This window comes from Bicyclus anynana, chromosome 5, assembly GCF_947172395.1.
Source record: "Bicyclus anynana chromosome 5, ilBicAnyn1.1, whole genome shotgun sequence".
NCBI classification, from domain to species: domain Eukaryota; kingdom Metazoa; phylum Arthropoda; class Insecta; order Lepidoptera; family Nymphalidae; genus Bicyclus; species Bicyclus anynana.
Window position 1 is genome coordinate 3,493,885 of NC_069087.1, and position 15,607 is coordinate 3,509,491.

The following is a 15,607-nucleotide window of genomic DNA, read 5'->3' on the forward strand; positions in this document are numbered from 1 at the left end:
GTTGGGGAAGATATTTCATACAATTTAAGGCTACTTTATATTTACGATAAACTATATCACTGTTTTATTGTTATATGTATTCACTGTTCTTTTATTTTATAATAGGCAGTGGTAATCATACTGTCAGGTAATTAATGCTTGGTTAATTTATGTTAAGTAATATGTAATTATAATAATTTTCAAGACAAAACGACCCGCCTTCCTACAAAAGCCAAACTTCTCTGAAAAATGTGCATTTAAATATTATCTAAAACCACATTTTGAGAGTGCACCGCACACATAAGAATTTACTTACACACATTTAAATAATATAGGACTCGAAAACAGAACCCCCTTTTTGAAATATAATAAAAATATGTAGTCGCAAAGTTACGAAACCCCCAGTTGGGTTAGCTCTAACGATTGGGTTGGATCTAACAAGAAATACGAATAGCAATTCGTTTAGGACAGGTGATACTAAATGACAACTTTCACGTGTCAATTACTGTGCACCGAACACGCTCTCTAATAAAGTCATTTTACACAAATCAACATCCCAAGTTGATTTACTTATAGTAGGGGAGCCCATGATGAGAAATTTGCAGTTACTAAAGCGTCATGGGGCCCAGTTAGATAGTAGATTAGAGGATAGAATGAATGGTTATATACTTTATAGCAATGCAGACAAAAACTACAGAGATTAAAGACTTTTTATTACTGCGGCTTACTGAAATCGTCAGAAAATATTAGCGATTATTTAGGAGATTATTTTCTTAAAAAATCCATTAACCGCACTCGTGGCTCGAGGACAGATTAAAGGGTTTTATTTTGTAACTTTAGAACGCTCCAATTCCCTTACGTTACGCTCAAATCGTTAGAATTTCGAATGCTCAGTGCACACCTTTTAGCTATAAACTAACCTACTTTTTCCTTATGACGTGGTGGTTTAGTATTTCTGAAGTAGTTTTTTTTTGGTTACCCTAAACGTACTGTTAAACGCTTATACTTGGTGCAAGCTATACTCCGTTATGTTCATCTGCTGCGCTCAAGTAAATCCAAAAATCTCCTCTTCGTCTCCCCTACTATAACGACGGGCGGACTAAACAGCAATTTGTAACAATCTTCTCGGTGCAGTCCTGCAAGCTGCCTTGACCCAAATCGTGCGCAGGCGCATAGCGGTCGCGTGTCCACCGTTCATCAAGTCGCAGGCACCGGCCGTGTATCAGATGCAATTGAGATTTCGTATTGTTGATTCATTTTATATGCCACTTTGTAACTTGTTGAACGTTTGTTTTGTTAAGCCGTTTCTAATTGCTAAAGGTTGGCGGTGTTGATGGGTTTGTCTCACATATGCTTTGAGTTGTTCTATTTATTTTTCATTGTATATGCTGCAGTCATGCCCGATAGTTAGTGATGATGCAGCTTATGGTGAAAAACGCTCTTACCCAGAAAGTGCCTCTTTAGCCCCCATATGCACGAGCGCTTTTTTAACGGACGTTGAAATACAACAAATGCATTCCCAAGTATATGTTTAAAAAACGCGACGTTTGTTTGCATTTTCAATTTTGGGAGTTGGAAATAAACCTTCATGTAACTTCATACTATATTTGAACGCTTTTTAACGCCCGTTAAAAAAAACGCTTATCCGAATGGGGGTTTACTCTTGACTTGCAGATACCTATTAGACGTTATTGGAAATTTCGGTACTCAAATAATTTAATGTCAATCAAATGTTTTGTTTGACTTTAATTTGTTTCAATGTGCTAACAACAATGGAATTCAAAGTTGATTATTATTTATCATACCTAAAATTTGAGTACCATTAAGCTCTCGCATAAGCCCTGACCCTCAGTTTGGGATATTATCGTGTTGATTCATTGCATTTTTGCATCTTGGAAGTACGTAAGTAAGTGAAACGCCACTGTTTCACCCATCATCATCATCATTATCAAGCCATATTCGGCTCACTGCTAAGCTCGAGTCTCCGCTCAGAATGAGAGGGGTTAGGCCAATAGTCCATCACGCTGGCCCAATGCGGATTGGCAGACTTCACACACGCAGAGAATTCAGAAAATTCCCTGGTATGCATGTTGTTGCAAACCTCACGATGTTTTTCTTCACCGTTTGAAACACGTGATATTTAATTACTTAAAATGCACATAACTGAAAAGTTGGAGGTGCATGCCCCAGGCCGGATTCGAACCCACACCCTCCGGAATCGGGGGCAGAGGTCATATCCACTGGACTATCACGGTTTCACCCATACAAGGTTTATATGTAATATAGACAATATCATTGACTATGTGTGTTCTCCATTAGAAAATTCATAAATATAAAGTTATTAAAATTAAAAATATACATTACATGCATAAAAGTTGTTTATTGAGCCTTCAATCACTACATAATAACTGTTAGTGAGGGCAACCTCAATACATGTTGAATGGATGAATGTACAATTATGTTAATCCGCAACCCGATATGTTATCCGGCAACCTTTAGCTTCCAATGTGTGTTTATCAGAATGCATTAATATAGCAGATAAGACGTATTACTACGTGGCTTGATGGATTATCTAATGAAACACGATTCGGAACACATTTTATTGCATCACTACATGACTACAATTGATGATGATTCTCGACGATTTATGAAGTGTTTTTGTGTGTTCGAAAGAAGGAAACTCTTCGATTTAGTAATTTAAAAATAAACTTGATTTTATATGTTACAGAACGTGTTTAAACAGATTTTGATGAATTTACTGTTGTCAGTGATCGTTTCTAAAACGATAGGAAAGTCATTACAAAGGATATGTTTCCGACGAAAAAACTGGCATTAAACTGACATAAGTGTGCGTTTAAAAAAAAAATCATGTATTTCAAGTAGGCTCAGTTTACAAGTACTTTTGATACGTCAGTTGACTATTTGTAAAGATTCTACCGCCGGTTCGGAAGGCAGGTTCTGCTGAGAAGAAACCGGCAAGAAAATCAACAGCTTGCTCAACAAATTGCTCTTTAAAAAAAAATCATACAATATTATAATTTACAATTATTGATGACAACATTACAATTTATTATAGTTTTACTTCCTGTGTGAAGTTGATCTAACGGCTTCCAAGCATCTTAATTCATCTATGTGCAACAAGCCCATGCCCTGCGGATTCACCGCCGTAGTACTTGTTCCCGTGCGTAGCAATACATATAGTCTATGACCTTCAGAAATAACGTGGCTTTGCATTGGTAAAATAATATTGAATTAAAATGCTTAGTAGACTTATTTTCTGGGAATATGCAATACTTTCTTATTTTAAGTTTTGCTGTTGCCATATAACTAAATTTTAGTAATACATAACGGAACAATCAGATGGCCTAGATAAAAACCAATTACTTATTGATGATTCAAAATAATCTACGATTTTATTGATTAAATATTATTAACTTTGAAGTACTATGGTAGTAAGTAGTGGTATATAACAATAATTATTCACTTAGTAGATATTCCGGAGATATTTCCTTAAATACACTCCCCTTTGACTGACAAATTATGGCATACATTGTCAAGCCAATTTACATCGCCAGTAAATGAAAAACATCAGTAATACTCGTATTTCTTCCCTGAACTAGCTCTACAGACAGCTCTGACACTATTAAAAAAAATAATAACTTTAAAGGTTTTATGGGATTGTGGCTGTTGTTGTTGATGTCGGCGTGATCGAATCAGAAATGAGGAGATCCGCAGAAGAACCGAAGTCACCGACATAGCTCAACGAGTCGCGAAGATGAAGTGGCGATGGGCGGGGCACATAGTTCGAAGAACGATGCACGTTGGGGTCCCAAGGTGCTGGAATGGCGACCCCGCACTACAAAGCGCAGTGTTCAGTCAACCTCCTACCAGGTGGACTGACGACATCAAGCGAGTCGCAGGGATTCGCTGGATGCAGGCGGCTCAGTATCGTGATGTTTGGAAGTCCCTACAAAAGGCCTATGTCCTGCAGTGGACGTCCATCGGCTGATATGAAGATGATGATGATGATGATAATAGGATCGTTATTAAATATTTTTGTAGTATCCGTAAGAACTACAATGCTCATTTGGGAATTGCCGAACTTACTCGTACGAGTATATTAGTGTAGGTCTCGTACAATGTGTCCATTCGTTTTAATTTTATTTGATATTGCCGCCGCTTAAAATTCATTGGCCGTTTCCAGCACATTGTTACCGCACAATGTGACTTGAAGTGCGTTTAGCATGATGTACGATTATGTAAATAAAACGCAAAAGCCGCACAAGTCACAATAATTAACATGTTGGCATTAGGGCGCTTTTAGTGTCACGCGGATTTGCTCACGCACGCGGGATTGGACCGCATGCGTAAAATTTCACGCTGCGGATCATACGCAGCATGAGTTTCAGTTTGCTACGGGCTGCGTAACGGTATAGACGTGTTCAAAAATGATCAATGTCAGAAGAATATCTATCGCTTACATACTTTACAAACGACGAAACAAGAAGACAAGAGTACATGTTGATCCCTTTCTTGAAAATAGGCTTCTTGCTGGGGCGTTTGTTACACACTTTGGAAAACTACAAAATAATGAACGTAAATTTAAAAATTACTTTCGAATGTCCATTCGTTCTTTTGATGAACTGTTGTGTAAAATTGAGAATAAGCTACAAAAACGCAGTTTACGAAGGATTACAATACAACCGATTGAGAGGCTCGCTATTACATTAAGGTAAGTTTTAAATTTTAAATATTTAATTTCCTGCTATGATTTAGTGGAAAGGGATTTGAACAGGTAGGATAAACGTACCAATCCCAAACCAGTAAAGGACTTTTTTGACTTCAAATTACTGTCATGTGTAAATTTACATGTGCAAAAAAAAATTTTGTCATGTACTCTGGTCAACTGCAAAAATGTTAAACAAAAATCAAATCAATGATTTTTTCGGTAGTTGACCATCGTGGTCAACTATTGAGACATCATACAACACATGTTCTAGTAATTATCCAGTCTAAATAAACGGTATAATAATGATTTTTTGTTTGAAATATCGTAAAGTAACGCGTCATTGGTTATTAATTGTTGAAATTTCATAAAATAAGATTATTTTACTCATAAAATGTCACCATTAACGTGGAATCATTCCTACCTTTCATCACACGCTACTTATTATAATATAGATAAAAGTTATAGGTTTGCACATGACAGTAATTTAAAGTCAAAAAAAGTCCTTAATTGGTTTGGGATTGGTACGTTCAACGTAGGTGGATACACAATCCTTTTTTTTATCTGATAAAGTACACATGGCCACAGATCAAGTTACCCAAAACCAGCATAAATGGAACTCGCGCCTTGCGTATTATCATACTTAGGTAACCCGTCGGAGTCCCGCTTATACTGGATTTGAGTAACTTGATCTGTGCCGTGTGTACAACCGCACTCATATGACTAAACATACAATTAATGAGAAACTGGAGAAAAAAAGTTAATCGTACTCATTTTAATAAAAAGAGTTTTATTCATAAATTAAAAAATCAAATTTTACATCATTCATTTCTTTGTAAATTTGTATCCTGAGCGTTGACATTTCTTTCGCCTGTAGACGATGTTGTTGCTGGGGTATAAATTACGTCATAAGACGTGATATTAAACAAGCCGCTTTCAGTCGAAATAAGAGTTTCATTGTCATTCACTGCAGCAGAACTAATAGCATTGTCGTTAAGACTCGAAGTATCCTGGATTATACTATTGGTTTGGTAATCTTGATTTATCGGTGACAAACTGTCAAGCTCAGTAAAAGCACTAGAACTTGTTGTAGGTATGGGACTGTAGTATGCAGGTTGTGTTTGACTTTCCATTTCCATAACTATATTTAACACTTTTGTTCTGAACATTAGTTTTTGATATCTAGTGAATCTTTTTAATGAAGGCTGCAGAGACTGAAAGAAAGCCAAATCCTCACTTTCTAGCTCCAGTTGATTAGACTTTAAGCATTCTAATAACTGTGCCTCAAATTCAGATGGTGCTTGCTTTTTAGATTTTACTTGTTTTTGTTTTGATGTTGGGTGAGAACTTTCTTGACGTGAAGTATCTGGTTGCGTGGACTCATTACGTGTTTCTAAATTACGTTGTGATGTTAGTTGAGAACTTTCTTGACGTGAAGTATCTGGTTGCGTGGACTCATTACGTGTTTCTAAATTACGTTGTGATGTTAGTTGAGAACTTTCTTGACGTGAAGTATCTGGTTGCGTGGACTCATTACGTGTTTCTAAATTACGTTGTGATGTTAGTTGAGAACTTTCTTGACGTGAAGTATCTGGTTGCGTGGACTCATTACGTGTTTCTAAATTACGTTGTGATGTTAGTTGAGAACTTTCTTGACGTGAAGTATCTGGTTGCGTGGACTCATTACGTGTTTCTAAATTACGTTGTGATGTTAGTTGAGAACTTTCTTGACGTGAAGTACCTGGTTGCGTGGACTCATTAGGTGTTTCTAAATTACTTTGTTCAGACATTTCTTCACAGAGTGACTCTTCTCCAGCAGTTTCCGTTGTACTGTCTAAGAAAGTCAAAATGTCATAGTAAGAATATTTCTTCTTCTTCTTACTCCCAGAGCCGGATGGCTGATTTTTTTCAGATATCTTGTCTTTATGGTAAGTGTCCCTTGCTGTTCGCCAGCGTTGTTGTATTTTCTTGTCTGAAATGACAAAATATAATAAGTAAGTGGCAAAAGTACACACAGTTTCAGATCAAGTTACCCAAAACCAGTACCAATAAACGGAACTTGCTAGGGCCTCGCCGGGCGGCGAGTCGTCTACGATAATAAACAACGCATGAGTCCTGTTTATACTGGTTTTGGGAAGCTTGATCTGTGGCCGTGTGTACAAATCTGATATTAGTTGGATATGATAACATTTTCGGCAAATCATAGAAATCTAACGTAGCTATAGTACTGTAGTTAAAACGAATTAAAAACTTCTAGCGCTAGCTACTTCCGTGCCCTTTCACGGGTATTTATTTTTCTTCTGAAGTAAAATTCGAGCGGTGCATGCTGTCTTATGTCTGATGTCAGCATTATTAATATATTATGTTATCATATTATTAATATATTGTTTTTGTTTTCAGATATTTGGCAACTGGTAATACATTCACTGATCTACACTATTCCTATATGATTGGAATTGCAACAATTAGCGAAATAGTAAGACAAGTTTGTTACATAATATGGATTGAACTAAAGTCTGAATGTATTCCACAGCTTAATGGGATCAAATGGAAAGAAATCGCAGAGGGATTTCTCACATATACAAATTTTCCTAATTGCTTGGGTGCTATTGATGGAAAACATATAAGAGTGATTCGGCCGCCGCACAGTGGATCACTATATTTTAATTATAAGAAATATTATTCTGTAGTGCTCCTCGCAATGTGTGATGCTGATTATAATTTTACATATATTAATGTCGGTACCAGTGGAAGCAACGCCGATTCAACCATCTTTAGAAGGAGTCAATTGTATACGAAACTGGAAAGTAACACGTTGGGTATCCCTGACCCGCAAGAGTTGCCTATTATTTGCCCCGAAGTAGCTTATCCATCTAGTGTAAGAGCAAAGTTGCCGTTCGTGATAGTGGGAGATGAGGCATTTGGTTTATCATCACATATGATGCGGCCTTATGCTCGTGATAATTTACCTTACAAAAAGAAAATATTTAATTACCGTCTGTCCAGAGCTAGAAGGTACATAGAATGCACTTTTGGAATTATGTCAAATAAATTTAGAATATTTCACAGATCCATGACTGTCAAGTTAGATCTAGCACAATCAATAGTCAAGACGGCATGTCTACTTCACAATTTCATAAGGAAACGGGATGGCTACATGGTCAGCCATACATTTGTCACAAATGGTTTTACGGGACCACTACCCAGGCAGCAGACTGAAAGTAGTAATACGTCGGCAAGTAATATCAGAGATATATTTGCAGATTACTTTATCAATGAAGGAAAAGTCTCCTGGCAACACCGATATATAATTAATTAACTAAACTCAAAAGGTTTTAGAAGGTTTTTGATGTTATTTGTGAATTAAATAATTATGCTTATATTAATAAAGTAATGATGCTTGTATAAATAAAATAATGAACCAAACACATACCCGCCACTTTTCTTTCCTCTTCGCTCAAATTTTCGTAGTTAGGTGCCAATTCCTTCAAAATATCTCTCCATGCAGCCTCCCTCGCGTCCCTGTTTTTGTATAATTCATTGCGTTTATCCCACAAAACGGGCCGCAGATGAACTTCAATGATTACTCGTTCTGTATCAATTTTCATTTCGGTAGTACAATACGGCGCGTGCGCCCCGCTCGACTCTAAAATGGGCACTGAAGTTGTAGGCAGCGCTTACGCATGCGGATACCCCGCACCGGGGTGACGCCCCGCACAGCGCCCCGCGTCCCGCGTGCGTTTATCACGCTTTACAATAGATACCTATATGAAATTGTTCTTTGCGGATGCTACGCATGCGGGCCAATCCCGCGTGCGTGAGCAAATCCGCGTGACACTAAAAGCGCCCTTACTGTGGGCCACGCGTGACTCACGATCGGCTCCCGTGTGCCGCACGTTTACTTTCGAATAATTTTTCATTGTGGGGTACCTCTGGAACTCCTGGATTGCGGAATTATTAATTTTCCCACAAATGTTAACTTAACCTACAAAAACAGTTGAAATTAGTGATATCAGTGACTTGAAATGCTAGGAAGATCTCATTATTACCCTATTTTATGGTCCACTACAGGGCCAGCCCCCCTCCTTATTAGAGAGATCTTAGGCTGAGGATCTTAGGAGGAGGCCTAGGATGTTAATGTTGAATACATTAACATCCACTATCAGATGTTAATGATAGTTGAATGAAGGCTAGGAAGATAAAGGTGTAGAAGTAAAACAGTTTTAGTAAATTTATTATATCTTTATTTATTATTTATTTTATTTTTTTATTTTATTTTATCTTTGCTTTGCTGTGTAATAGGCTAGTAGGTACTTGACTGCGATCACACCTGACGGTGAGCGAAGATGAAGATTATGGAAGATCACGTTTGCCTAGGTGCCTATACGCTCTTGCAGTATTTTAAAGATACACACATTATACTCGTAGGTGAATGGGAAAACTACAGCTGTAAGAACCAAGGGAACCAAATCTTTTTTACGCATCCACAGGAAATCGGTATAAACGTGCAGAATACTGCATTGCCTGGCGTATGGTAAAAGAATGAAGGAGGAACTATATAGGAAAAGTATCTGAGCATCGTTAATCGTATTCATTAAAGCATTACTTGGTAACTTATAAATATTGACAAATTCCAATGGTTAATATATTTAAAGCAACACTTTTTCTTACTTCACTCCTGGTAAAACGTTTCATCCTTTGAGGCCAGTGGCCACATTAGGTAATCGCACATAAATAGTGCTCGATGTATTTCGAATTCATACGAAACAGCTTCATATATCAATGTTACCTCAGGAACTTGCCCGTAGTATGTAATTACGTAAAATAAATATTGTTATAATAGTCACAAAGACGCCTATTGCAGTCGCTCGGACTGAAAGAAAGCTCGCCAGATGATAAACTGACTTTACGTAATAGCACTTTTTGTTATCCAACTGAACGTCGCCCAAACATCTCGAAAGTCCGATCGTATCTGGATTATTTCGTAACAGCTGTGCTCTATCGCACTATCGGAACTGTATTGGATGCTCTTCAAGTTATAGAAGTGTGAAGATTTTTAAGAAATCTTCTATAGCTGTTTATTCTTTTGTTAATTTCTAAATATTTATCATGTGAGTAGGTTGATACAATGTTAAATATAGAAGGTAGTTTTAGTTTGTGCTTTTAGGACAAGAGAGCGTTACTAATGTATTTAGAATTCATAAACGTTATTATTAAATACTACCTTTAGTATTTTAAATGATTATAATAATAATTTTAGTCATTATTGTTGTTGTAAATCTTACAGTAAGTCAAGAATTCCTGTGAATGAAGCTCACTAAACTCAAAAATTTTCTACTAAATGTTTACTTTGATTATTCCAACGGTTCCAATTTCTTGGTACGGGTAAACCGCTTGTGATGGAAATATTCATGGACGATGATTATCATGCTGAAATACTACGTAACCTTCTTAATTTGCTTACACTTCTGCTTATTATTAATTTGAAGTTATTACCTTCAGAGGAATTTCGGATGCATTAATAGTTGTATTTTAATATATTTTAATAATCATTATAATTTTAGTTACTGCATCTATTCTACTAATTAGAGCTTTAGCTAAATATGAAGTATTTTTGTAAATGCTACTGCATTCGATAAAAATAATTAATCCGCTATTCTCTTATAACTTGGGTAACTTGTATTCAAGTACATAGCCGTTCGCACTGACCATTGTTTGCAGTGACTTGCACCCAAAGTGCTCTCCTTTTACTAGCAATTGTGTTCACATTTGTTTAAAAGGTCTCTCTCGAATCACTTCAAATTGATCATACTTATCTTGTGTTAAAATCTCCTTCGAGTTTTGTCCGTTTCTCAATGGATTAGATTTATCTCGCTTTCGATTTTACTTATTATTGTAATGAACACAGTTGTTATTAAGTTTCACTTTTTGTATAACTTTTAAAAGTATGCCTGCTATATACATTTCAATAAACAATATGTGTTGATTCTCTACTTCACTAAAGTATGTGGACTCTTGAAATATGAAATATAATAAAGGTATTGTTTGCACAATATCAACACTAGTGTCTAGTCTAATCTATACTTACGTGATATGCCATCTTTCGTTAAATACAAAAGATGATGATCTGTCTCTTCTAGTGCCTTTCGTCAAATTACGCAATGATATGGATGTCAAACAATTATTTCAAGGGAAAACGTTTTACAAAGATCGATTTGTACGATGTTTTCTTCCTGTGATAAACCTTTGTTGATATAGACTTAAAATACAAATTATATGTAAGCACGTTTTAAACCATCAAGCATTTAAACAAAAATATTTTTGTTTAAATAATATAGAGGTTTAGATTTAACTACAGTCAACTCAAGTTTAAATAGATCGAATTTATTTAAGCTAATACTAAACGTCTAGCCTGGTGATCTGTCTGAGTCAGAGATTGTCTGGACGTAGTTATCATAAGAAATGCTAACGCTAGCTTTTTGGCATCGCCATACGGAGTTCATATTGCAAATCCATAATAGCATTACTGCATAGTCACGATGGAGTCGTGGGTAATTGACAATTTGTGATTGAAATAACCGCAAGACATAATTTGAAACTTATTTGTATCAGTAATTTTATGATTGTATGCCCTTTAAGGTTTCTGTGCTATGATAATTGAGGCAATGCATTCTACAGTAAATTGGTTTTGCGAATAAGTGAATTCTGCAATGAGTCAGTAGGTGATTATATTTTATATAATTTTTGTAATCATATAATGAAGTGTCATAATTTATAAATAAGACGAGCTGCAAAAGTCAAATATGCTTAAATTAGTAAATAAATGTGTGGGTGAATTTGAGTAAATGAATTTACTCAAATTCACATTCAATTATTCAAATCTAGTGAACTTTAATTTTCGATAAAATTGTGTAAACTTGAATTGCTAAAGTTTCACAAATTTTTTGTTTTCATAAACATCAACAACCAAAAAGTTCTACAGAAGTAATTGGGTCACGTCAAAAGTTTTGTAATCTTGTAACTGATGAATGTTTTTGTTGTTTCAGGTACGTCACTGTTTGTCGACCGAAAATGGATGAATGAAATTAGTGAGTCACTTTTAGGTCAAAAGTCTGCGTAACCGCGATTAACTTTGACACGTTTTTGTTGCATGTTTATTAAGTCTCTATTCTGTTTGTTGTAAATAATGATTATGAAATTGAATTAATTTTTTATCTATATATTTTTATTTTTTTAATGTACATAAATTTACAAACTTTTTCCTAAACCATATCAGTCAACAGTTCACGCATATGGTAAAATCTTACTTACTTCCTATTTATTATTACAAACGCGAAAGTTTGTATGGATGTATATTTGTTTAGATGTTTGCTCTTTAACGCCGCTCCTACTGAAGCGATTTAGCTGAAATTTGGAATGGAAATTTACTCTAGATTAACACATAGGCTACTTTATTTCCCAAAAAAATCCATGGATTCCCGAGATTTGCGAAAACCTGATGTTTTTGATGATATGAATGTTTGTTACTCTTTCACGCCTCGTCTACTGAACCGAATCACCTGAAATTTGAAGTAGAGATAGATTATAGTCTCCTTTTCATGCCGGAAAAATCCATGGTTCCCGCGGGATCTGTGAAAAACTGAATTCCACGCAGACGAAGTCGCGGGCGTCCGCTAGTCTACTTTGAACATTTTTAAGCCTTAATCAGAAAAATATTATACTATATTGTCTCATCTTTTTGTAATGTAATACATCTACAGTTGAGTTACTAATATCAATCCGGTTACGAAATAAGTGTTAATTTTTGACGTGCGACTACAGTTTGGTAACACTTGATTCATACTAATAATTGAAGTCATTGTGATTCATCCATAACTGGGTTTGTTTTGGTCCATTCGTATTCTGCGACAGATCGTCAGATATATGATTCACTGTTCAAGAATTGATGGACCAGTGTCGTCGGAGGCGCTAAGTCTATATCACGATGCTAATCACCTCAAAGTGGCATGTCATCTTTATTCATTACAGTACCATTAACTGGCGCATTGGAGCATTACAATAGAAAACACTTCAATTTACACGTTGTTATAAATAACCGTTTCTTTACATCTTACTAATATTATAAACGCGAAAGTTTGTATGGATGTTTGTTACTCTTTAACGCCGCTACTAGGTACTGAAGCGATTTGGATTAACTCTGGATTAACACATAGCCTACTTTTTATCCCGAAAGAATCCATGGTTCCCGCGGGTTTTTTGAAAAATTTAATTTCACGCGGACGAAGTCGTGGACGTCCGCTAGTTAATAATTAAGTTAAAATTTGCTAAGCTATTTTTAAATAGAAATATTTTTCATTATTTTGAATCGTGAAAGTCTAAAGAAATATTCACGGTGCTGCATTATTGTAAAACACGAAGACCTTCAAGTCGTTATACTGGCAAAAACTGCAAACTAATCTAACTCTCAATCTAACTTAACTATTTTTAATGAGCATACAAAATGTAGAAGTTTAAAACCTGTCGTATCTAGGTTAGGTGTGTGAATACTGAATGTAGATTTGACATGTTCATATTTCGAAACGATGTTTTTATTTAATAGTACAATGGTAGTGTTACGAAAATTTTTTGTACAGATGCCACAGTTTTTAACACAAATTACAACCTCGAACTTCCCAAAATAAAGTCCATTTGTCCAACGATCACAAATTACAAACGCGGACCGTTTGTTGAAAACATTATTCCATAAATTTCTCAGAAGTGTCTGTAAAATATGTTCATCGTAGACTGTGAATTCTGTAGACCGGACGACAACCGATTTTCCTTATGGAATAAACAAGCTTGTTGGGTTCGTTTGCAAAAAGTTAAACCATTAAACCATTTGCATTCTGATTGATCTATTTTAGGGTGAATGCCGTGTTTTATTTCAAAATAATGATATATTAATAACTAGTTCCATAAATTGTTACGATTGTATTCTAAAGCACAAGCAAGCAAGCAGCAGTTTTCCGAATCTCCTCCGTGAATTAGTTTGTAGCTCTTGACCTACTATACCTATTAGATCAGTGGTCGATGATATAAAACATTTCAGTCTACGATCTTAGTCTATGCCGCTCTACTCTGCGTTCTAATTACGTGCTATTACGCCGGTCGTAATCATAACCTTGAATTCCACCGCAAAATGACTGTGGTTTGATACGTGCCTGATGATTTATGGTAATAATGAAGCCAGTGAAAGTGTTGACGTGCAATGGAGTTGAATGAGCCTTTCATTGCACGTCCAGGGTGATTGATGGCGTCTTTTCACGCTTATGAAGTTTTTCTACTTTTCCATTCTTTCTTACGGTTTCTGACGCGTCAGTCTTTGAATCGGATGAATAGATACTGAATGGATCATGAGTGTCGTCTTTGCGTTAACGATGTATAGTTACAAGGTACGTTCAACCTTTGACAGGAGTGGATTGAACTCTGGTTTATGAGGAAAATGTCTTCTTTGGAAATGATAGACCTTTGAAGGCTATTTGTTGGTTTACGAGTATATATTAGTTTCTTGTTAAATGAATATTTAATTATATTTGCTTTTTGTATCTGTTTACAATGACCGCATATGTTTGTTATGTATAACTTAAATAGTCACCTTCGTAATAGATTCTTCATTCTCTGTCTAAAAATTCTTCTAACAAAGTTATTCAGCGATGGTGCAGTCTCACGCGATCAATTATCACGACAGTGTAACTGTTATGATCTGTTCTTATCCATTCTTATAACATTACTAACTACTCGTAGCGCTATGTATAAACATACCTTTTTCACACGAAATTAAACTTTGTTAGGTTCATATTTCATGGTATACCATTTGAACAAAATAGTAATTGCATCACTACACTGATGCACCTGTAATGTCTGATAAATGTAATCTATATCTTTAGTATCAAAATAACAGTCTGGAATTATTTTTTGGATGACTAAATCAAGTGTTAGAAATAAGAACGTCTTAATGCGATCACATCTAGACAAAAAGTTAAGCGACTGTCTTCGTCACTCAAGCCGTTATTGCCAGAGATGCAGACACGAATGCTGTTGCCGTAATTTAATAACAAAGTCTCATTAATTTTTAGGATATACATCCTAAAAATTAATGAGACTTTGTTGTACTTACGCCGGAAGCAAGTTCTATTAACATTCGAAAAAGGCTCTAACTAAACTGCGGAGAGGTTCAATTCACAGTAATTAACAATGATTATTCATATAAACATATTGTGCAACCGCAGTTACGGAGAGTCATCGCTCGGGGCAAAGCGTGACTGTGCTGTTTTATTTCTACGTTTTTATAGACGAGCTTGCGCTACATTAAGTACAATAGCACTGTCGCGTGCAGATTTAGCTTATTTTTGGACAAATTTTGGCAAATCATGTTATAATTTTAAGCTAAATCGATTCCAAGCGTTTCGTTCCAAGTTGGTTGGAGAAACAAAAATGAAAAAATTTCTTCTGTTGATTTACTTCCGTTGATGGTCAATGAACTTTAAAGGAAAACGTATCTTAGCATACCATCATTGTGTTCCAGAAAATATTCGATTAAGTGCAATATTAAGGCCTTGAAAATTTCAAAGCTAATTTACTCACATCTTAAAATTAAAATGACAATTTTAAATAGTGAAAATAGTGAATACCCCTGGTGCTTTATCACTTAGAATTTAAAGATTACTTTGTGCAAGCATCTCGTTGCTTTGACGTTCATTTCGTTCATCACAGACTTACGTATATCGGTTTTTATGATGTACAATATCACAAAAAAGAAACAACAAACAGTCTTCATAACAGGCACTGTAATTTCGCTAATCATAACAAAAACTTTCCCGCCTAATAACATATTATAGTCCACGGCTCGTAGTTCACTTTTAT

General features: G+C 35.6%; 2 protein-coding genes and 1 long non-coding RNA gene across 8 annotated transcripts in view; all 3 read left to right on the plus strand.

Annotated features, from left to right (window-relative positions):
• The window catches only part of LOC112048448 (rho GTPase-activating protein 23), a 472,444-nt gene that overhangs the window by 259,371 nt on the left and 197,466 nt on the right, over window positions 1-15,607 (plus strand). The gene's annotated exons all lie outside the window — the stretch shown is intronic.
• LOC128198117 (uncharacterized) lies at window positions 4,295-8,135 on the plus strand. The gene is made up of 2 exons (XM_052881754.1): window positions 4,295-4,711; window positions 7,106-8,135. Exons 1-2 carry the CDS (start codon window positions 4,428-4,430, stop codon window positions 8,022-8,024), a joined length of 1,203 nt encoding a protein of 400 aa, XP_052737714.1. The 5' UTR covers window positions 4,295-4,427; the 3' UTR covers window positions 8,025-8,135.
• The window catches only part of LOC128198118 (uncharacterized), a 57,246-nt gene continuing 53,266 nt past the window's right edge, over window positions 11,628-15,607 (plus strand). The window contains exon 1 of the long non-coding RNA XR_008250862.1: window positions 11,628-11,793. This is a non-coding gene — a long non-coding RNA (uncharacterized LOC128198118). The remainder of the gene's footprint in view (window positions 11,794-15,607) is intronic.